At 38.0% G+C, this 23,314-nt stretch overlaps 2 protein-coding genes across 5 annotated transcripts in view; both read left to right on the plus strand.

Moving 5' to 3' along the window:
• The window catches only part of jbug (filamin-type immunoglobulin domains fbug), a 272,164-nt gene that overhangs the window by 16,839 nt on the left and 232,011 nt on the right, over nt 1-23,314 (plus strand). For all 4 annotated transcript variants that reach the window (XM_072300607.1, XM_072300594.1, XM_072300598.1 and 1 more), the window contains 3 exons: nt 10,339-10,467; nt 13,956-14,174; nt 21,008-21,077. In XM_072300607.1, the coding sequence (XP_072156708.1) occupies nt 10,339-10,467; nt 13,956-14,174; nt 21,008-21,077 (418 nt within the window). The remainder of the gene's footprint in view (nt 1-10,338; nt 10,468-13,955; nt 14,175-21,007; nt 21,078-23,314) is intronic.
• Nucleotides 17,801-23,314, plus strand: part of LOC109042783 (GTP-binding protein Di-Ras2) — a 504,879-nt gene continuing 499,365 nt past the window's right edge. Inside the window, exon 1 of the mRNA XM_072300625.1 lies at nt 17,801-17,811. The gene's annotated coding sequence lies outside the window, so the exon portion shown is untranslated. The remainder of the gene's footprint in view (nt 17,812-23,314) is intronic.

Below are 23,314 nucleotides of genomic sequence, written 5' to 3' on the forward strand. Positions count from 1 at the left end.
GTGTTCGCCGTGCCCTTTCTGCCACTGATACTTTCCATGAGATGACAGTTACTTATGGACTAAATCAGCTTGGCAAAAGCACCATTCTTCGCTGGCATAAATGCTTTTCCGAGGGTCGAGAGTCGGCAGCTTTGATTCCGCATGGCGGCCGGCCGTCAACTTTTGCGACAGAGGCCAACATCGTCACCGTGGCCGCAGACGAAATGGCTCGATTGCGAAGGAAACACATGTTAACAAGTTAAGACCTGCACTCAGAACCAACGAACTACACCTCTAGAATGGCTGACCAGTGTTAGAGTCACGTAATGTTTTGAAGTTGATCTAGGTTAGGTTTACTTGGGCTCACATGGCAGGCTACCATCTAAACCCATGTCAGACACTGCCCACATTTTGTCCAATATTGTTGAAAAAAGTGATAGCAATGAAAAGATGGCATAATAATCGCATCTCAAAAGGTTTTCTTAACTCAAAAAAAGGAACTTTGAATGCAAACCTTAAAATAATAATTAAAGTTTACAAAGGTTGAAATTTTCACGTATAATCCTTGGGTGCAAGACGCAGCAGAGATGGAGATTGAGGTTAGCTGTACTTGGGCTCCCATCCCCCTCTTGCCTTCAAAAACCGGCCCATGCGCGTTACGCAGGTTTGCTATCTGGCGGCCATTCTAGAGTTGTAGTTTGTTGCCCAGAATAGTACCCACGTAATCCTTTCACATAATCCACAGCGTCGCGATCTGCAGCTCAGGAACAGTTCGCGAAATGAAAAATTACTCGAAAATCCTGTAGGGTCATCTTCAACTTGTCCCCAATAAATTTCTGGAATTCGGTGAGTTTTCAACCGAATAAGCTCAATCTTTGAGGTTTGATAGCTACTAGTATGAACTACAACCTCCCACAAACTGCATTTCGATATCTATCATAGTTTTTGAATTACAGACTTTGTCTCAGTTGTTTGGGGACACCCCTTGTATTTTAATAGAAGTTACTGTCAAGCTGTCGTCACCATTAAGGGTAACCATTAGGTTTGTAAAACCAAAAAAAAAAAAAAAAAAATGTTGTATTCAATAGAAATTACTGTCAAGTTGTCGTTGCCATTGAGGTAACCATTAGGTTTGTAAAACCAAAAAGAAAGAAAAAAAAAATGTAGGAGTAATGACTGTGGACTGCAAAAACAATTATCTTGATCTGCTCCCAGTTTCTGCTCCATTTTTACGGTGTGTTCCGGCCTGTCCACTATCTTTTTCTCGGAAACGGCCGAAAATTGAGCTTCGGGACGAAAACTCTTCAGGGTAAATCAATCCCAAAGATTCAATGAAAATATTTACAGCCCCCCATACCCCATTGGGGGGGGGGTACCCCCTGTTTCTTGCGTATTTCAAATGAGAAGGGTATGTTTGGCATTAATTTCAAATTCAATGGCCAAAAAAGAGATTTTTTTGTTCGATGTGTTCTCCCCCAAGCCCCCCTTTTGGAATTACATGGCAGTTTTTGAGAAAATTTCAAATAAACATTGTAGGCGTTAAAATTATCCGATTTCCCAAATTTGAGGAGAAGTCAACACCTTTTTATTGCTGTACCGTATCTTCCCTGTTGACCCAGAATTATTGGGAGCACCACCTTCAAAAATTTAGGGGCTTTGGAAGGCCATAAGTCGGAAGTTTTAAATGGCAAGTTTTTTTTGACTTCAGATTTGGATGCTACGCGAAAAGTTATGTAGACATGATATAACATATGGCCTATTTGCTCCAAATTACTTCAGAACTCAATTTTTCCATTAGAAACGGTGTATTTTTGGAGGGAAAAGGGGCAAATATGTGATATGCCGTATCAATTTTTTGCAATTTTTCATGTTGAATCCAAATCTCAAGTCAAAACATACCCTTCCCATTTGAAATTTTCGACTTACAGCCCTCTAAAGCCCCAAAATCTTCAGAGGGTCGCGGTCCCCATAATTTTGGATTAACAGTGGTCATTTGGCACATCAATAAAAAGGTATTGACTTCTTCTCCAAGGAGACTTTTAGATTTTGAATATCGGATAATTTTAATGCCTACAGTGTTCAATTGAAAGAGCCCCACAGGATCCTTACGGGAAATGACCTTCCGCCAAATGTGATGAAACTTGGATACATTGCTCAGCTAGTAGGGCTGTGCGAATAGTGAATTTTCCGAACGAAACGAATAGCGAATAATTTCGGCAATTATTCGCGAATAGCGAAGCGAATAACGAATAATTCAAGTCAATTATTCACAGCTACGAATAGTAAAACGAATAATTGGAAATGACTTTTTTAAGTGTGAAAATTCGCGAATATTACAAAAGTCGAAAAAAAAATGTGATTATGAACTTTTTTTTTTCTATTTCAGACTTTTCTGTATCTTTTAATCCTTAAGGGCTCTTTGCTTATACCCCCAATCGCATTCGCGCTCGCTGTTCGTAAACTCGGCAAAGTTGAAGATCAAAGGAGATCCGTCGTTCGCGATGTCTCGGGTGTAGAAGCGGAAGCCTTGCGCTGGTCCTCGCAACGTTTCACGATTGCCACTCGGAAATTCGTTATTTTTGACGGCGCGAATATTTGAAAATTCATTCCTCGTGACGGCGCGAATATTTGAAAATTCATTCCTCGTGACGGCGCGAATATTTGAAAATGTCAGTTCAAAAATTTACTATTCGCGACGGCGCGATTATTCGCAATTTGCGTATAGTGCGCGAGGCAGACGAAGCGAATATTCGCCGAATATCCGCGGCGCGAATAGTCGGAATTGCGAATATTCGCACAGCCCTATCAGCTAGTCATTCTGCTCAAAAGCTCTTGTGGGCCGAAAGAGATTCCATGTATGGTTTTAAAGATATTTGTCGTTTTACGTGTGTAAATTGAGATTACGCTGGCCGGAGCATTGTGTGGCACTACTCGTGCTCTTCCCTTCCAGTCCACTCTGGCCGCTCTCCGCTTCCCTGCCACCCATACTCGAACCTTTGTTCTCCATCACCGAGCCCCGCCGCTCGCCGCGCCGTCTTATCACCCGGTCTGGTGATGACGGGCACAGCTTTGTGAGCGTCGGAGTCCGAGCCTCGGCTATGAGTGGCGGAGAAGCGGAGAGGGGCCGGAGTGGACTGGAAGTGAAGGGCTTGAGTAGCGCCGTTCAATGGTCCGGCTAGCAAAAGCTCAATTTATGCACTTAAAACGGCAAATATCTCTAAAACCGTACATAAAATCTCTTTCGGCCAGCAAGAGCTTTTGATCAGAATGACTAGCTGAGCAATATATCCAAGTTACATTAGATTTGTTTGGAAGGTCATTTCCCGTAGCGATTGTGCGGGGTTCTTTGCCCCAAAAATCCCCCAAAATGCCCCATGACTCCAAAAATAGGGGGTTTAGGGAAAAAGAGCATGTAACAAAAAGTTCTTAATTTTGGCCGTAGAAATTTAATATAAGTCAAAACATGCCTTTCTTGTATGAAATATGCTAGAAACAGTGGGCACCCCCCTTAACCCCCCCCCCCCCACTCTCCGCCAAATGCGGTGAGCTTTTGATCAGAATGACTAGCTGAGCAATATATCCAAGTTACATTAGATTTGTTTGGAAGGTCATTTCCCGTAGCGATTGTGCGGGGTTCTTTGCCCCAAAAATCCCCCAAAATGCCCCATGACTCCAAAAATAGGGGGTTTAGGGAAAAAGTGCATGTAACAAAAAGTTCTTAATTTTGGCCGTAGAAATTTAATATAAGTCAAAACATGCCTTTCTTGTATGAAATATGCTAGAAACAGTGGGCACCCCCCTTAACCCCCCCCCCCACTCCCCGCCAAATGCGGTTAATGGGGTTTGAAAATATTTTCACGGAATTATTTAGGGTTGATTTACCACTGTGTGTTTTCGTCCTGAAGCTCAGTTTTCGGCCTTTTCCGAGAACAAGATAGTGGACAGGTCCTCTGAAACACCTGGTATTGATGTAACTGAATATTCCAAGACATTCACGCACCAGATTTTCAGGAACTATTCTCAGGACCCTCAGTAAGTAAGATTACTCATTGACTGTTAAATTTGGATCTCGACGAAACTCAAACTAAAACTGAACGAATTGGTAAAATGTACCAGTTAGGAAACCCTCCTGCTCTTTTTCAAATAAAATTATTATGAAACTTACAATGAACATTTTTTAAAAAAAATTGGCATAAAAAGTTGGTAAAATTTTAAAAATTACTCGCATGATGCTAAACACAAAATAAACTGCAAAATATGCTCGCATAAAAACTTTCATTTTATGTACAATTTTTGGAAAAATTTAGTAAGATGTAGTAAGAAAAACCTATTATAGTGGAAGTTCACATTTTTATATGCAAAACAAATTAAAGGGTTTCCTAACGTGGCTATCTCAACACTTCATCTCAAAAGTATTCTCTATGAAATTTATAAGTTCTGTAACTAATTTTATAGCAGCGGATGCTACTAGGGGAGTATTCTTGGGAGGACAAAAAACAATCACAAAATTGTGTGCTACAAAGATCACTTAGCCCTCAAGAAAAGAAAATGTGACAAGAACTCTGGAAAGTTGGAAATGGAGAAAACATAGTATTGTAGTTTCAAGAAATCATATTGTTATCTCATTTCCTTTCTTGACCTTCAATGTCATTCTTGATACTTTCATTTGCATAAAAAAAATTCACCCAAAATCTCCCGCAAACTGTGTATTAGGGAAAAGATTTTAACATGACATCATCACCATGTGTTTTTATAGAGACAGAAATACTCAATTGAAAGGGAAAAAACTCATCTAGAGCTAATTTTTCTCCATTGGAGCTACCTGCTTGGACCAACTTTGTTTTATACCCAACCCTCATTCATTGTAATATTTGTTTTACCCATTTGAGTTGAGCATTTTACAGAAGTACTTTGTGTACACTGGTTTTCATCTGCCCCAATAAAATTTCTTGCATTTTCGAGGGCAGTGGCTCCATTCACGGTTCGTTTGAGTAAAAGTTAAATGAAATTTTCCATCACTCACACAGTCTTTTCGGATTCGAAAAATTGAGTGAAAATGGAGTCTTTTTAGCTAAAAATGAATATAGGTTGTTCAAGCTCCAGGAGAAATATATAGTTTTTTGCATTTTCAGGGCTTCTTAGAGGCTGATACGAAAACTGACTCAAAGTTTCTGTTTTCATTTCCAAACTTAGAGAACTATCGAAATGGTCTTGGTCTCATTTTAAAGCTGGTGTAATTTGCCGTCGATTGCGTGGTCTGCAAGCTAATCTGGTGAAAAATTGACAAAGTTATGATAGTTTGAATAAAGGACATTCAATATAAGCTTACTCGCTTTGATCTTTCGTAAGGCTCCATTTCTTCTTTTTTTACGAGCGCTAGATTTTCAAATTTGACCCATTGGTTCCGGAGAAAATCAGTTTTTGGTTTCTGTTGCGTTCTACTTACAATCGTCTGCTATTAAGGTCTGGCGCAAGAAGAGCAACTGACGAGGAGACAAAGTACAAAAAATCGATTTTACCATTTTAACAACTGGTCAACTTTAACAACTAAAGCTCGTTAGGAAGTTGAAAATATGAAAAAACTAAAAAGTACGGTGCCCTTAAAAAATGGAAGTGTTTTCTATTGCTTCTCAACCTCGAAAACCACCTCTCTGAGTTTTGTGCAGGGTTTCGATTGCAACCTGTATTGACACTGGAGGTCGCTTTTTTGATTGGTTTAACAATTATTCCGTGCAGTTTATGAATATAACTCTTTATGCATCTAAGTTCTTATCTCCTGTTGTATCTACTGATAGGCAAGAAAAAAAACCAGTAAAAGAGACACAACCCCCCCCCCCCCCTGTCTTGTATTGGTTCTCATTAGAGCAAAAAAAATTTTGACTGTAACTGAAATTTTTTTGGAATTTCTTGGCTTTGTTTTCCCTGCGAAACGGTACGGACCCAGCACCCTTTCTTCACCTCCTTATCTACTTATAAGTTTACTATTGTATCTACTGTACTACCATGATCGCTATCCAATAGGCATACGTGATTTCTCTGTACGAACTGGTTGCTGGCATATTTGCCCTGGTTTCTTAACCTATTAATTTTGTGCTTGAGTTTCATTTTTTTCAACTTCTACTCTCAATTGTGACCTTTTTTAATGGAAGTTTTTTTTTTTTTTTTATTTTGCTGTTTCTTGCGCGTTTGGAGAATGTTAATTTCTCTCACCAATTTATATCTACCGTACTTTTAAAAATGAAAGTAAATCTTATTTTCCTATGTTTACAAGCTCACTTCATTTTGTTTTGCACCGCCTGTAGAATTAGATCAGGTTTTTCAAATCACAGAACGACCATTGGATGCTTGATTGCTTCGTTATTTTAGATTCATTATTTACAGAAATTCCTATCCTTCTCCTTCTACACATATTATTACATGCAAATTATTTCATGTTTTTTCCTCTACTTTGATCGTACACACATTTATTTTTTATTATGGCTGTATCAGTGATTTAATAGAAATTAAAGAGAAAAAAAAAAAAACGTAAATAAATAAAAAATTCGACCTCCAGTCTCAGTACAGGTGGTAATCTTAACCCTGCACAAAACTCAGAGAGGTGGTTTTCGAGGTTGAGAAGCAATAGAAAACACTTCCATTTTTTATGGGAACCGTACTTTTTAGTTTTTTCATATTTTCAACTTTCTAACGAGCTTTAGTTGTTAAAGTTGACCGATTGTTAAAATGGTAAAATCGATTTTTTGTACTTTGTCTCCTCGTCAGTTGCTCTTCTTGCGCCGGACCTCAATTAACGGCGATTGTAAGTAGAACGCAACAGAAACGAAAAACTGATTTTCTCCGGAACCGATGGGTTGAATTTGAAAATCTAACGCTTGTAAGAAGACCTGAGAGTACTACCAATACTGTAATTTTTCAAGAACGACTCCACTGTTATTAGTCTTAAAGGGTAAAAAAGAAGAAATGGAGCCTTACGAAAGATCAAAACAAGTAAGCTTATTTTGAATATCCTTTATTCAAACTATCATAACTTTGTCAATTTTTCACCAAATTAGCTTGCAGACCACGCAATCGACGGCAAATTACACCAACTTTAAAATGAGACCAAGACCGTTTCGATAGTTCTCTAAGTTTAAAAATTAAAACAGAAACCTTGAGTCAATTTTCGTATCAGCCTCTAAGAAGCCCAGAAAATACAAAAAACTACACAGGGTGTACTAAAAGTCCGTCCCACCCCTGCTAACTTTTGAACGAATTGAGCTAGGGTAATGAAACTTTGGGAATGTTCCTATCTCAAAGGAGACCATCTTTTGGGGGGGGGGGGTCAAAATTTTGGTCCCCCCCCAGGGGGGGCGCGGGGGACCCCCAACTTTTTTTTTTCCAATGGCAACCCCTATCTTGTGATACTTCATTCGAAAGAACATAAAAAACTAAGAATTTTGGCGCAAACCGCAGATCAATATCGTAATTTTTGACCGAGTTATGATAGGTCAAAGGTCAAATTTGACCTATTTTCAAAAAATCATAACTCCGGTTCAAATTATCGTAATGAAAAAAATAAAACGGGAAAATTTACCAAATTGTGTCCGCTTTTAAGTAAAAATTGCAGAAATCACTTCGATTTAATTTTAAGGGGGGGCTCGGACCCCCAAATACGTCAATTCAAAGGTCATTCAATTTTCCCGCGAAATAAGCCAATTTCCCCTAGATTTGCCTCCACATTATCTCAGTAAGGTCAAAATCAGTTCAACATTACGTTGGCAAGTCCCCAAATTTCAGGAAAAGTTAAAAAAAACGAAATTTAAACGGTCAAATTTAATCACCTTAAATTTCGTTTTTTTAACCATTCCCGAAATTTGGGGACTTGTCAGCGTAATGTTGAACTGATTTTGACCTTACTGAGATAATGTGGAGGCAAATCTAGGGGAAATTGGCTTATTTCGTGGGAAAATTGAATGACCTTTGAATTGACGTATTTGGGGGTCCGAGCCCCTCCTTAAAATTAAACCGAAGTGATTTCTGCAATTTTTACTTAAAAGCGGACACAATTTGGTAAATTTTCCCGTTTTATTTTTTTCATTACGATAATTTGAACCGGAGTTATGATTTTTTGAAAATAGGTCAAATTTGACCTTTGACCTATCATAACTCGGTCAAAAATAAAGATATTGATCTGCGGTTTGCGCCAAAATTCTTAGTTTTTAATGCTCTTTCAAATGAGGTATCACAAGATAGGGGTTGCCATTTGAAAAAAAAAAAAGTTGGGGGCCCCCCGCGCCCCCCCCCCTGAGGGGGGGACCAAAATTTTGACCCCCCCCCCAAAAGATGGTCTCCTTTGAGATAGGAACATTCCCAAAGTTTCATTACCCTAGCTCAATTCGTTCAAAAGTTAGCAGAGGTGGGACGGACTTTTGGTACACCCTGTATATTTCTCCAGGTTCATTTTTAGCTAAAAAGACTCCATTTTCACTCTATTTTTCGAATCCGAAAAGACTTTGTGAGTGATGGAAAACTTCATTTAACTTTTACTCAAACGAGCCGTGCATTGAGAAGTGGATATAAAAAAGTTTTAGCTCTGTAATGCGTCTTACTTCGACCCAAAGAATTGACAGGGTACAAAAAGTTCCTGGGAGCAAAAAATACTTGCAATCGTAGCTCTAGAAGAGCATCATACAAAAATGACATGCCTTCGTACCCCTCCCCTGGCAACTTTGCCTATTTATTACTCCTACTTGAGCCCTTCTTTACTAAATTTTCAGACTCCCTAACGATTGGGGGAGGGCAAAAAGGGGCTGTAAAAGTGAAAACCTTCATATCTTAATATCTTCAAAACGAAAAAAGATATCCGGAATTGGTTTCTCTGAAAATCGTCTTGCCTATTTTAAGATTCTTGAAGAAAGCATCCCACGCTTCGATTTTTAGGCTTTTTCTGTGCAATTTATCCGTTTTTTAATCGAAAACTTTTTTACAAAATTAACGTTAAAAGTCTAGTTATTTTTAGATGCCAAACCAGCTTTTGAAATCGGCCATCTTTTATCACATCTGACAAGTGGTCATGGGTTCTGGGGAAACCAATAGTTTGGAAGTTATGAAGCATTGAAGTTGACTACATGCGAGGTTCTAGTTAAAATGAGTCAATAGGGAAGCCAAAATAGCAGGTATATGTATATAGTATCGGCTTCAGACATTTTCCCCTTCGAAATTCTGGTAAAGAATGGATTAGTAAGGTGTTCATTGCAAATACCCTGATAATCAATGCTTTTCCCTACATTCAAATGGCAGATCAATCTGTTCATCACGAAGCATGCCTTGCCACTGTTCTTAACAGACTTCACTCTCTCCCTCCACTTATTATGGTAGATACATTAGTGTAAAGAGGTATAGTAATTTTAACAGTAAGAAATACCATTATAAACTTATTGTATTTACTAAATGGCTAAATAAAAATGAGATTAAAAGGAACCTTCTCTCTCCTTCTCTTCAGAGGCCTTCCTGATGAACGCTCGAGATGTTCGCTGGTAGGAAAGTTCGGTTTACTCAGGGCTGTCTTCGGCACCCGAAATTTCAGAAATTTTCGCTCAATTCTCCTGTGTTGATGACCTCATTGCCTCCTTACTCCCAATTTTTGTTTCTCCAAATCTCACAACCACTTATTAGGTGCAGGATAAGATTGCTAAAATGAAAAACCGGTATTAGTTCAGATGAAAAATTGAGATCCTTATCTTCTATGTTCATTTTGTTTTTAAAAAATTCTCTCCTTTCAAAAGCTGAAAAAATACAAAAATCACAGCCTAAAAATCAGATCATAGGATTTTCTCCTTAAAGACCTTGAAGTTGTTAATTTTAGACAATTTTTTGTGAAAATTGAACTTGGCTATCTTTTGTTACTATCGAGATATGGAGGCATGGAAGTTTTGACTCCAACCCTCCCGCAGCATCCCCCCATAGTTCTTTGGGAGACAAAAAATTTAGAGCTCGAGGGGCTCAAGGACTAATATTTGATAGGAAAAGTTTAAAGAACTTGCAAGGGGGGATGTCAATTTTGCTTAATGCTGTTTCCTTACCTCAGGAAAATTTTCACTCTCAAAAACGTCAAATAAATGCAATGAGTAAATAAATTTCAAAATTCAGCTTACTTTTCTATTTTTTCCTTATTTTTGGCTTTAAAAGAAAAAACATGTTTCCTGTCGAATTTCCTCTCAAGATCTCGTTACCCTTGACTAGGGACTTGTACGCTTAAGGATTTTCAGCACCCTGGGGAATTGTCTGCTTGTATTATATTACCTTTTGAAACTTTCTACATTTATAATTGATTTGGTTTTCAAGTTCACATTTAGAGCACATTTTATTCCGATTTTTCAGCTCTTGGTGTATAATGAAGGAAAAATTGTCAGAGGCTGTCCAATCTACATAAGGACTTTACCTGAACTTTCATCAATCACTTACACTGGTATGGAGCCTTGTGCTGTTGGCTCAATTGTTGAAGTTTTGGTAATTTGATTTTTTTAGTCTATAATCGTTCATTTCAAATCTCCAACTAATATTACCTTTTTTATCACCAATCGTGAGGGCACTCCCTTTTGAATTGTGCATGTTTCCCGACTGTGGCTTCCAAACTTACGCTTTGAGATTAGAAAAAGTGCAAACCATAGTTTAATTTGTTCAATTTAAATCGATCATTAATTCAAGTTCTTTAGCACAGGCACTGGATCAATGAAATTGAGAAATCGCAAAATCTGGTGGAAAAAATTAGCTTGACTATTTCAAGAAGACAATCAATAAGGAGAAACACACAGGGAGCGCTGGCTTTTTCGAAACTGAAAGCACAGGGCATTTTTCTTGTATTAGTGAGACTTGATTAATGAAAAATGGTTTCAATAAAAACCTCAATGATTGAAGTTAAATTTAGAGAAAGATCACAGACGGATGGTGGGTAGTTCTGTGTGGTATGTGGTACTTACTGGCGCATTGCTTAAAATGTAGTTCGGAAAAATGATTGGCGCCTTGGCATATGTTGCCACTCGGACTTCTCTCAACCCAAAATGAGGACTTCAATCCAGTAACCATGTAAAAAATTCAACTTCGGTATTTAAAGGCTTTATTCGGGCAAGATTTTAAAAGATTATTTGTTCCTCAGATCAGGTGCGAGGAGTTGTACTTTTTGCTATAGATCAAATTTTTAATGTCCAAAAATTTCCGTTCAAATAAGAGAGGTTATCAAATGCTCTTCTCTCTAAAATATGATATCATATTTTTTTGACAGAGACTGGCTCTTTCTTCATATAATCAAGCTTATCTAATTAATGAAAATTCTTTATAGTTTTCTTTCAGCATATGAAGAAGGGGTATCGATTAGAAGCAAGAGTTCTCAATGCTGATTTTTTACCCACCCTGAACCCCCTAACCCCCCATCCCCTCTTTCTTATCAGCAGCAATCGCTCAGGGCTTCTACTACTGGGAAAACAAGGAAAACCCAGAGAATTCGACGTAGACTTCTGGAATTTTTGCTTTTTCAAAGTCTTTTGCAAACTTGCAATTTGCTTGAGTTTTTCCAAAAGTTTTAAAAGAAAAAGAATGAATGATTTCTTAGTTGAAATTTCTAACCGCAATTACTAGCACATACTGATTTCTTAGATTAATGAGCCTAATGAAAAATTGTGTTAGAGTCAGGCTAAATGGGATGTATAATGTTGATTTTTCAATTTTTGATGCCACAAGCTTTCTAATACTTACTCTCAATAAAATTGGGTCAAAATTTGCATTAGAAATAATGTTATTAGCATTTGAAATGAATAACTTCGAAGGCTGGCAACAGTGGCAGCAAATTTGAACTCTGTATTTCTCAAGTTTGCGTATTATTGTTCTCTAACTTTGAAATACTCTCGTACAGTCAATTTTTTAAAGTTGATTTTTGCCAATATCTGCAGAATTAATCACTCTGAGCTACGGTAGAGATAACTCACTTTTTTCTTTTTTTCACTTTAAGTCCCATTTTGCCAGACTCATTCACAGTTTTTTGACAGTTGTTCAGACGTCGAAAAATTACTATTTATTGGATTAAATGAAGCTGTCAAACATATTATTATGAAATGTCTGTGAAGCATGGTTTTTGAAAGTGTACTTATTTACATATTACTGCAACCCAATATTTCTTAGAATAGGATTGTGGGGTAGTGAAGTTGAACAAGTAATTTAGAAGGCAGGAGTAGCCTTTCTAAGTCGTCAGTGATTAGAGCCCGGGGTTAGTGATCGTTTTTCAGCTCTGTGTGAAATGAGTTGTCGTAGAGAATTAATTTATGGTGTCATCACTCAGGGAAAACACAGGGATTTTGAAAGTTGAAATAAAGTAGAAACCCTGGATCGTACAGAATTCTGTATCACCAAAATGAATTAAAACTGGTGACTTTTTTTGATCTGCTCTACGTAAATTCCCACTTTTGACGTGATTAATACTGTTGAACATTGAAAAGAAGGCTACATGAAGCCCAAATAACTGCAAAATTTCTATTCTATTGGAGGATGGGAGGGGCTCTATGAGTAATAATAATCAGCTTCAATTCAAGGAGCTGTAGTCGCAGCACACGCCTCCTTGAATTGGAGCTGATTATTATTACACTCTTAGCCCCCTCCCATCCTTCAATAGAATAGAAAGTTTGCAGTTATTTGGGCTTCATGTAGCCTTCTTTTCAATGTTTAACAGCATTAATCAAGTCAAAAATGGGAATTTTAGTTGAGCAGGTCAAGAAAGTCACCAGTTTTAATTTATTTTTGTGATATAGAATTCTGAACGATAGCTGCCAATAAGAAGGAGGGGCAGGGGGGATATGGGGTTCAGGGTAGGTAATAAATCAGCATTGAGAACTCGTGCGTCTGATACATGGCTTAGTTCTTTTCGGACCTCAGATAATGGCCGCTGTCAGAAAGTCGCATCCTTGTGTGGAAATATCATTCCAAAACTATGTAAGAAAATGGGTCGTCTTTAAGCGCAAGATCTGAAAACAATTGATGCGGGCAGACAATATGATCCACGTGTACCTCAGATTACTGCAGTATAAGTCTGACTTGTTCATTTCATGCACTTAATCCGAAAAAAATGGTTCAAATCCAGAGAAACGCGGATTTTTCTCGATTATTACAGATTTTTTGACGATATGTGGCAACGCTGTGCCGCCGTAGAAGGTTCTATAGGTAGATAAATATATGTAATCACCAGTGATGCGGCCCTAAAATATCCATAATTAAGGGTTTTGAACTTTGCTAAATGAGCTCAATGAGGAGCAGCCCCCAAGTACTGAAATAAGTACTCGGTTTTCTATGATTTTAGACAATGAAATCTGGTAACACCGCCTCTTTTTTTTTGGGGGGGGGGGGTTTGAATCCAAACATTTTTTTTTAGAGGAAGGTTTTGACCAACAATGTACATTTTCTGCCAAAGGAGTTTAATTCTGTTGTAAAATGAATCGCCCTTCATAAGCCATTTTTAAAAATGATGAAAAACTGAGGAATTCGAAAAAGTTTTTTTTTACTATGAGCGCAAGGTTTGATATCAAAGAAAATTAGCCAAAGTGACCTTCTTATATCCCCAATGAAGATACTTGAAAGACTTTTTGCTCCTCCGATAAGATCGTTAGGAAACAGCGCGTCGAATGCCAAAAACCCCGCATTTTTCGCCAAAATCGGTCTTCAGACCCATGTTTAGGTCAGTATTAGACCTAGAAAGAGGCCAAAAATGACCCAATCATGATGTATTCTGTAAAAGAAGGACCTTCAATGAACAAAAAAACGCGAAGTTAAGGAATTTTAGGGTGGGCCTAAAAACGGCCCTTATCGATTTAGTGAGAAAATGAATGTGGAATTTGAGAAATAGCATGTGCGATTTTTTTACTCCAAGCAGCTTTGTACCGTAGTTTAGTCAGAAGGAAAGGATTGAAGCTTCCTTATAATTTTGTATGGCAGCTCATTTCTTTTAATTTTCCTAGGTTAACTCTCATGGGGCTCAAGCTGGATTGATTGAGGTGATTGCTGTCTCGCCTATGGGCCGTAGCCTTGCTTGTCCGGTGCATGACACAGAAGGTGTGTATAGTGCTAAATTTCAGCCTGATGAACCTGGTGAGTGGACTATCTCGGTCAAACACAGTGATCAAATCATTCAAGGTGGACCCTACACATGTTTCGTGTATGACCCAAATGGTGTTAAGGTTTGTGAAGTTGTTTACTTAATACACCCTTCCTTTTTTCACAAATGAGTCATTCTCTTATAGAAGGAAGTATGGCGGTGCACATGGTTTTTCTGGATAACGGCTCACTTGATTACTCACTTTATAAGGTACAATAGAACCATGGTTATCAGAGCTTGCTTTAAGCAGCCCCTACTTTAACTGGGGTCATGATCAGGCAAGGCTGCGATACGTAATTTCCCTACTATTTTGGGGAAAACCTGCCCTTGAGCTGCAATGAAGGGTTTTGCATCAACATAAATAAAGAAGAAGAATGCTTTTAGTCTGGCATAGAAAAATATGTAGAGGCGCATAAGTAGCAGAGCTGACAAAAATATCAAAATGTTGTGCTCTTCAAGAAGGAGATGTTGAAAAGATGTCGACAAATAAAAAGAAAAATAAGGGACGGTGTAGGGTGAGCCTTCTTATCAGTGCTTGCTCAACCCTTGGGAAGAAAACTGGAAAAAGATGAAGTTTGGTGCCTTTATTAGGCTAGCCGGCCATGACAACTCACACGTTTTAGAGAAACAACAGATGCAAACCCAAAAGGGGTGGCCTTGAACGGGTAGTTTGTACTCCCATTTTCGAAAATAACAAGGGACGCGAGACCAGACAAGAAGAAGACTTGTAGTTCCAACTTCCTCCGCCAGGGTATTGGTTGAGGTAGTGGGAACTATCAACTTGAAGATTTTAATTTGGGCTTCGGAAGCCAGCAATGACGTTGGCAAAACATTACAACAAAACGTCTATAGGAAACACACGAACAGTCGGTAGTGAACAAAAAATGTGGGCAAAGTCTCCAAATCTTTCTTTTTTCAATTGCTAATCATAACTCATGACCATGACAATTTTGTTGAAGATTGTCCTGTGGTCAATCCATTAATAAGATGACCAAAAGAATATCAAGAAACAGTAGATATTCTAGTTTCATGGACATTTTCAAGATCAGTTTTGTTCACCAGAAAAAAATTATTTGAAGGAAGTGAAAAGTTTCACTCATTTTCAGGAGTAATTGTTGACCGTTTTAATTTTGCTCCATTAATCATTTGCGACAGATGTCTTTCAACTACAGTACACCATTTTTCTCGAATATTTTGGTCAACCTTGTGCTGGAAACAGTGGTAACAACGACTTTTTTTGAGGTGTGTAAGTGATTCTCTCAGAAACCGTGTCTAACTAAACTTGCAGTTTTCTTTACTCTAAAGTGCCGAGTAGCTTTGAAATGTTGGTCTTTGGACAGGGTGTCTGCAGGTCTGGAAAACCGGGAAAAATCAGGGAATTTGATCACTGTCTGGAAAACCGGGAAAAGTCAGGGAATTCGATCGAAAACCGGTGAAAGTCAGGGAATTTTCGCAATTCGAATATTTCGCGGCTATTTTTGCTCGTCTTTGCCGAATTGGCCGAGTAGCGCGCTCGCGTGGCTGATAATGTAAACTGCTCTGTTCAACCAGTTTGCAACACGGCCGCTAGGTTCACTAATGTGTGTTCGCTAACTTTAAAGATCGAATCGATCTGCCCTATTTAATTTATCTACTTAATTCATGCCAAATGGCATGATAGACTAAATAGACTTGGATGAAGTTAACTTGCTAACAGCAGAAAATTACAGTAAATAATAATAGGAAACTAAGTGCCCCAGTTATGAGCAGATGGTTAATCAATTTTGTCAATAAGTTAGGAAATTTAATGAAAGTGCTAGAATTTTAGTTTTTCTTTAACTGAGTAAAGAAATATTTAATGTTAACTGCATTTTGCATAAAATTTTTCTGGTTCTTAAATCAACATGTTCACAACTGGTGCATCCACCTTGTAGAAATATTATTGGTGGATTATATTCTAACAAGCCAACGCTTGTTGAGTATAAGACAAATTCAATACCAACAATAGGCTCTGGAATCCATTGAATTAATTGACCTTAGAAAAAAAAAAATCCCGAATCAAGCAAATTTATCTAAAATCGAGGAGAGACTCGTATTTCCTCTTGATTATAGCAAAATCTACCTGAGTTAGGCACATTTACAACTGTTGTTTTATATTTTAAGAAATAGAGACTTGTATTTTCAGGGCACTAAGTAATATGCCAATATTTATGAAACCACCAGGGTGAACTATAGTTTGAATTTTCTACAGTATACGGGGCAATATGTCACAAAGAGAGCGTAGTAGAGCTTAAAAATTAAATTTTGAAGGTGAATTTTAGTCTGAGTATACCATTTTGGAATTAGCTTTATTTCGAGTATTTAGGATCTCGTTCCTTTCAAAAGTATTACTCAACTCCTTCCAACGCCATGGTGATTCAGAATATGACTTTACAGGGTCATTCCCAAGGATAGTTTTTTTTTAATATTTTCTAACTAGTTCATCGTATGGTTAAACCCAAAGAGTCAGGGAATTTTGTCATTTTTGTCATGGAAAACCTGGAATTATCAGGGAATTTTATTTTGAAAATCTTGTAGACACCCTGTTGGATCAATAAAGGAGAGTGTATCCTTCAATACTGTTTTTAACTTTTAAGAATTCATCAATATTTGTCAAAATTGCTTGCACTTCAGTATTTCATTTGCGTTTTTTCTCATTTCTGTTTTACATGGCTATTCTAAAGAACTCCTCAAATGTTAATTGGACAGCGTCAGGCAAACAAGTAACCTAATTTACACACACCTAAATTAAGCCATTTGAGCCATTTACCTGTCATGCCCAGAATACAAATGCAGGTTACGCTCTATTGAATATTCTCGCAGAAGAAAACAACGGTTTGCTGGGAGCCGCAACAGAGTTAACTCAAATCTGTTAACACACTCAACCAGTGGCGTGGCGTCTATAGGCTCGCAGTGTTCGCCAAACACCCTAAAATATTTTGAAACAATTAATAATTTATGGCGAAAAATGTGAGAAACAATACAGCATGGTGAAGAGAGAGAACCTGGGTACAATGATGGAGCGGTAGACGAGAGAGGAGAGGTGCCGGCGCGGGGTGCAGAGCGCAGCGCAGCGGGAGCAGTGGGTTCGGAGACGAGTGCGGACCTCGCTCGCGGCGTGAACATAGAGAGAAAAGGGAGCAGGGAGAGAGAACAAGAGAGGAGAGCCGTTCATCGGTCCAGCTTTTTCCTATAGCAGTGGTTCGCAGGTGCCAGCGAATCGCCGAATTTCTGCGGGCAGCGCGCGGCGGGCAGCGCGCGGCGGGCCGCATCTCGTATCTCTCAGTTCCCCTGGCTCCCACTTCTTCCCGCAGATGCGTGTTGTGCTTATGGACCTACTCTACACCTAAAGAAACTACAATATCACTAAGAAAAATAAATTACAGGGAAACGGTCAGTAAAAATATAAAAATACAACCTTAATTTATCGGCACAATTTTCACCAGAAAGGGTTAAAATCGTGTTCTGACAGCTTCATTTTTTACAAAGGAGGGGTATCGATAAGGGCCGATTTTGGCCCCACTTCAAAAAATCATCTGAACCCATATTTTAAGTACCCTAGGGTAGGTGCATTCTGGCGCAAAATATTTTTGCGATTGTGCATCGTTTTCCTGCCAAAACAGCCGACTCAATTTTTCGGCTGAAAAATGGTTTTAATTTTATGACGAGCCCCAAAAAGCTTTGTTTCACGAGTACGGGAGGTTCATATACGTAATTTTTTGCGTACTTTTCAATGAAACAGGCGAAAATTGTCTAAACCCACTTTTGAGGGGTCATTCTAGACATTTTCAACGATTTTTGGGGTTTTTTGGCAATTTTTCACCTATAACTAGAAAACTGATGATTATACAACAAAAACAATTGCAGATTCAAAAAGAGCGTAAAAAATCCGTTAGAAATCATTGGTTAGACATTTTCTCAGCTTAAACTGTCAACACGAAAAACAGCTCTAAACTTGAGAAAACCGAAAAAACTGCATTTTCCACGATTATTAGTCTTCATTTACACCCAGCACAATTTTGCCACATCACCAAAATTTAACAGATTAAAGTTACATATCAGTACATGAAACACGCCAAAAATTACGGTGTGGAAAAATTGTGCTCATAGTTAAAAATGGACTTTTGTTGAATGGAACCATCCTTGAATAAAAGATGAAAATTCTCTAACTCTCCGGGAAGATTCGCCAATCATTCACGGGATACCTGTATCCGGGTAATTTTTTGCGTACTTTCGATTGGAACGAGTGAAAATGGTGAAAAATCATGTTAAGTGGGCCATTCAAAGAATTTTTCAAGATTTTAGGGGGGTTTTGGGGTTTTTCTGTTGGGGGGGGGGGGTTAGGGGTTGTTGGGGGGCTTGGAGAGCATTTTTTGTTTGTAATACACCAAAAAAATAACAAATTCAGAAAGAACGCGAAAAATTCGATTGGATTCGATACTTGACACTCTCTCTCAGCTTGGACTGGCCACACGAAAAACGGTCTCAAACTCGAGAAACTGGAAAAAACGGCCTTTTTTCCAGCTCCCCAGTCATAATTTACATCCTGGTCATTTAACAGGTTAGATCGTTAAGCAGTATACAAAATGTAACAACTAAGTGACGACAAACTTCCAGGGGTTGCTCCATGGCTCAAAACAAGCAGAAAAGTCCCGTACCAAAATCCACTACGAAGCGTGGTTCTCGAGTTTCGGGGAGTTCAATTTTTGAAAAAAATACCGCACGTGTTCAGATAAGACGTCACAGTGGCTGTCTTAATTGTCGGAACCGACAAAAATTGTGGTTTCGGAAAGTGCTCATCAATAGCTTAACAAAAGGTATTTTTGTTTTTTTTTCGTAAAACCCCTTAATGGAGTTATTGACCGTAAAAAAAATACCGTATTACCGCACGTCGCAAATAAACTTGGTCAGGACGTACGGCAAAACGGTATTTTTTTTAACGGTCAATAACTCCACTAGGTTTTATTGAAGAAATACCAGAGGGTGGTTCGGGTGTGTATGCAAAAGGCAGATATAAGGCCCTTAATTAATTTTTTAACTGTAATGCGATGTATTTTAGTACTAAGTATACAGTTTGTATATGATTGTTCAGAATAAAGTGACTTGTTTAATAAAGAAAGAAATAAATGAATGAATAATTATAATAAAAAAAATTTTAAAAATTTATCTCCATTAGAGGGAGTTTTACGAAAAAAAAAACCAAAAAACCTTTTGTTAAGCTATTGATGTAAATTATGACTGGGGAGCTGGAGAAAAGGCCGTTTTTTCCAGTTTCTCGAGTTTGAGACCGTTTTTCGTGTGGCCAGTCCAAGCTGAGAGAGAGTGTCAAGTATCGAATCCAATCGAATTTTTCGCGTTCTTTCTGAATTTGTTATTTTTTTGGTGTATTACAAACAAAAAATGCTCTCCAAGCCCCCCAACAACCCCTAACCCCCCCCCCCCAACAGAAAAACCCCAAAACCCCCCTAAAATCTTGAAAAATTCTTTGAATGGCCCACTTAACATGATTTTTCACCATTTTCACTCGTTCCAATCGAAAGTACGCAAAAAATTACCCGGATACAGGTATCCCGTGAATGATTGGCGAATCTTCCCGGAAAGTTAGAGAATTTTCATCTTTTATTCAAGGATGGTTCCATTCAACAAAAGTCCATTTTTAACTATGAGCACAATTTTTCCACACCGTAATTTTTGGCGTGTTTCATGTACTGGTATGTAACTTTAATCTGTTAAATTTTGGTGATGTGGCAAAATTGTGCTGGGTGTAAATGAAGACTAATAATCGTGGAAAATGCAGTTTTTTCGGTTTTCTCAAGTTTAGAGCTGTTTTTCGTGTTGACAGTTTAAGCTGAGAAAATGTCTAACCAATGATTTCTAACGGATTTTTTACGCTCTTTTTGAATCTGCAATTGTTGTTGTTGTATAATCATCAGTTTTCTAGTTATAGGTGAAAAATTGCCAAAAAACCCCAAAAATCGTTGAAAATGTCTAGAATGACCCCTCAAAAGTGGGTTTAGACAATTTTCGCCTGTTTCATTGAAAAGTACGCAAAAAATTACGTATATGAACCTCCCGTACTCGTGAAACAAAGCTTTTTGGGGCTCGTCATAAAATTAAAACCATTTTTCAGCCGAAAAATTGAGTCGGCTGTTTTGGCAGGAAAACGATGCACAATCGCAAAAATATTTTGCGCCAGAATGCACCTACCCTAGGGTACTTAAAATATGGGTTCAGATGATTTTTTGAAGGGGGGCCAAAATCGGCCCTTATCGATACCCCTCCTTTTCCGAGGGAGGCCCCCTGAACCCTCCTCTTTGATTGACTCTTCTACCGAACACCTATTGGATATCGTCACGCCACGCCACTGTCACAATACAGATGAATTTCAAATAGCTAATTTGTCATTACAAATGTAAACCGTCTGACTTCTATCATTAGAATGATTATTGTATGCTTTTACCGCTTCATATGTAGTAAATAATTTTTTTTTTTTTTTTTTGGGAAGGGGGCTGAAGTTTTACAAAAAGATGTGTGTGCATGATATATATATTTTTGGAGGGCTGTAATTTTATAAAAAGATGTCCCTTATTACACTCTTTTAAGGTAGCAAAAAGAGAACAAAAATTAATAAAAAAGTAGAGAAGGGAAAAGTAGACTTTGCATAAATTTCTTTAGATTATGTGTGATTTATGTTATTTTAAGGAGATGATAAATAACAGCTTTTATGTAACGTCCTTAGAATAGTCCTTAAATGGGGGAAAAAATTGTCCTCTACCGTCCCAAAAAAGAAGATTCTTTAATCTGAGCCTCAAATCCAAATTTTTTATGTTAATTGAACTGTTGTCTTTTTCTCTTTCTTTTTTTTACAATAAACATTGAATTTGACAATTTTTTCAGCTACTTGGTCTTGACACCCCTGCTGTACCTGAAAGTATATTTAATTTTACTCTGGATGCTACCGGCACAGGTAATAAATGTTGCTCTCATCCCCTTTGAAATTAATTTGACTCAATTTTACAAATAAGAACTAATCCTGATTCATTCTTTAAAAAAAAAGAAAAAAAAAAAAGAAAAAAACTTATCTGCATAGGGAAACTAACGGCACATTTGTTGTTCCTGAATAGAGCCAGAAATAGTAGGTCCTTACTGCAAAATTTAGTAGATTTCTAAGTTTTTGTCACCTGACTCCAAAGTACATCATTACTAGAAATTACTTTCATTACTTATATATGTTAGCGGACAAACCCGATTTTAGGACAAACTAGAATTTCCTAGGACAAACTCGTTTGCCGGAAGAAATCTCGTTTGGCCTAAGCACCTAGGATAAAGTAGTTTGGCCTAGGCCGGAACTAGTTTGTCCTGAGCAATTTAGTATAAACTAGTTTGTCCTAGGCCAGAGTAGTTTGTCCTAGGTGCTTTAGGAAAAACCTCGAGTAATGATTTTATTTTTTTCAATATGGTTAGACGGGGTAAAGTAAGGAAATGATAGGAAGATTATTTTAAATTCTTCAATGTAAATTTATTGCTTTAATTTTTAGTTTACCCGTATTGTTTTGTACATTTTAATAAGTTACTTGAAATATTCTTGATATTGATTTTTGATTGTTAAGCTTGATCATCAGCAGCTATTCTTCGTCAATAGTAGCAGCATCTATCCCAGCACCTGGAAAAAAAATTCGAAAAATGAAAGGCACAATGTATAATTCATCTAAGAATAATGTGTCCTCAATTGGCTTGATTTTTCAATTAGAGCCCCCTCCCCCTCCCCAGCCCCAGATAGTGAAACTCACCTATTTATTGTTGCATGATAAGCTGCTGTGACATTTTGAATTGCAGAGAATTCCTTGCCTCCGGCACTATCGTACGGCACTATCATGTGATTGTTCGGAAGAAAACTTCACGTTTTAACGACTTCGCACGTAAAAAAGCATTGCACGACACGACTATACATTCATAACGACTAAATTTATAAATGAAAGAAAGTAATTAAATTGAATACGGCATTAATAACAACACAAAGTAATGTCGCGAACATTAACGTGCTCCTTATCACTGCTCAGCGTGGACTGGTGATCACTGCTCAGCGTGGACTGGTGTTTTGATTGAGACTCTTATCGATAGTTAATTCGATAGATAAGTACCAATTTCTGCGATAGAATCGATAGCCGAACGTTTCTTCAAAATCCTAGGCCCAACTAGTTCCACCTAGGCCAAACTAGTTCGTCCGAACGGGTTCGGCCTAAGCCGGAACTAGTTTTGCCTACGTGTTTTAGGAAAAACTAGTTCGGCCTAGGCCCAAACTAGTTTCGCCTACGTGCTGTAGGATAAACTAATTTGGCCTAGGAAATTCTAGTAGGGCCCGCGGTAACTAGGCCAAACTAGTTCGTCCTAGGAAATTCTAGTTTGTCCTGAAATCGGGTTTGTCCGCTAACATATACATTTACCTTCTCCTCCCTATTTTTAACCCCTATTTTAAGCCCCCCTGACTTATGTGTTCTCATCAAAGTTTCATGTAGAACACAATTTTTACAACTAAAATTACTGAAAGTATCTCCTAACCAAGATTTTAACGTTTTTTCGATGCATAAACTCAAACTTTCAGCTCATAAAAAAAGCAATAATGTACTTGGGTTAAATCACACACTAAAAGCGATGGGGTAGGGCGTTTAAGACAGTGCAACCTTTGGTTTGGTCCATTGCAAGAATCAAGTCCAACCGGGGCTGGGGGGTGGAGTGAGATTATGGGGCTGTAACTTAAAATCTTTTAATGGCAATCTTCCACTTGTAATGCATCGCTGGAAAGTATAAATGGCAAAAGGAATCTTTTGGCCTGAACCAGAGATCAGTAACCATCACTGTTTCAAAACAGCAGTTTGTAAATAGCATGGAATGGGTGTTTCATTCGTATTTCAGAGGGAATAAGCGTAATTTGAAAGGGGCCTGTGAGACTTAAATAAATGGATTCTGACATCGTTTTTACATCTTAGAGGAGTCCTTTTGAAAACGCCGCCTTAGAGAGAAACAGGTAAATGGGGGGAAAACATAACCTTTAAAACATAAATCTTGGTAGGGAATCACGTGACAGGTTGGCTCCTTTGTAGTTGCCTTGGTGTTAAACGCATTTCACGAATCAAAATAAATGCAAATTAATTCTTATTCTTTTATGGAAAATTCTGTTTACTGCCATGTAAGCAGACCACTTCT

The sequence above is a fragment of the Bemisia tabaci genome, chromosome 1 (assembly GCF_918797505.1).
Source record: "Bemisia tabaci chromosome 1, PGI_BMITA_v3".
NCBI lineage: Eukaryota > Metazoa > Arthropoda > Insecta > Hemiptera > Aleyrodidae > Bemisia > Bemisia tabaci.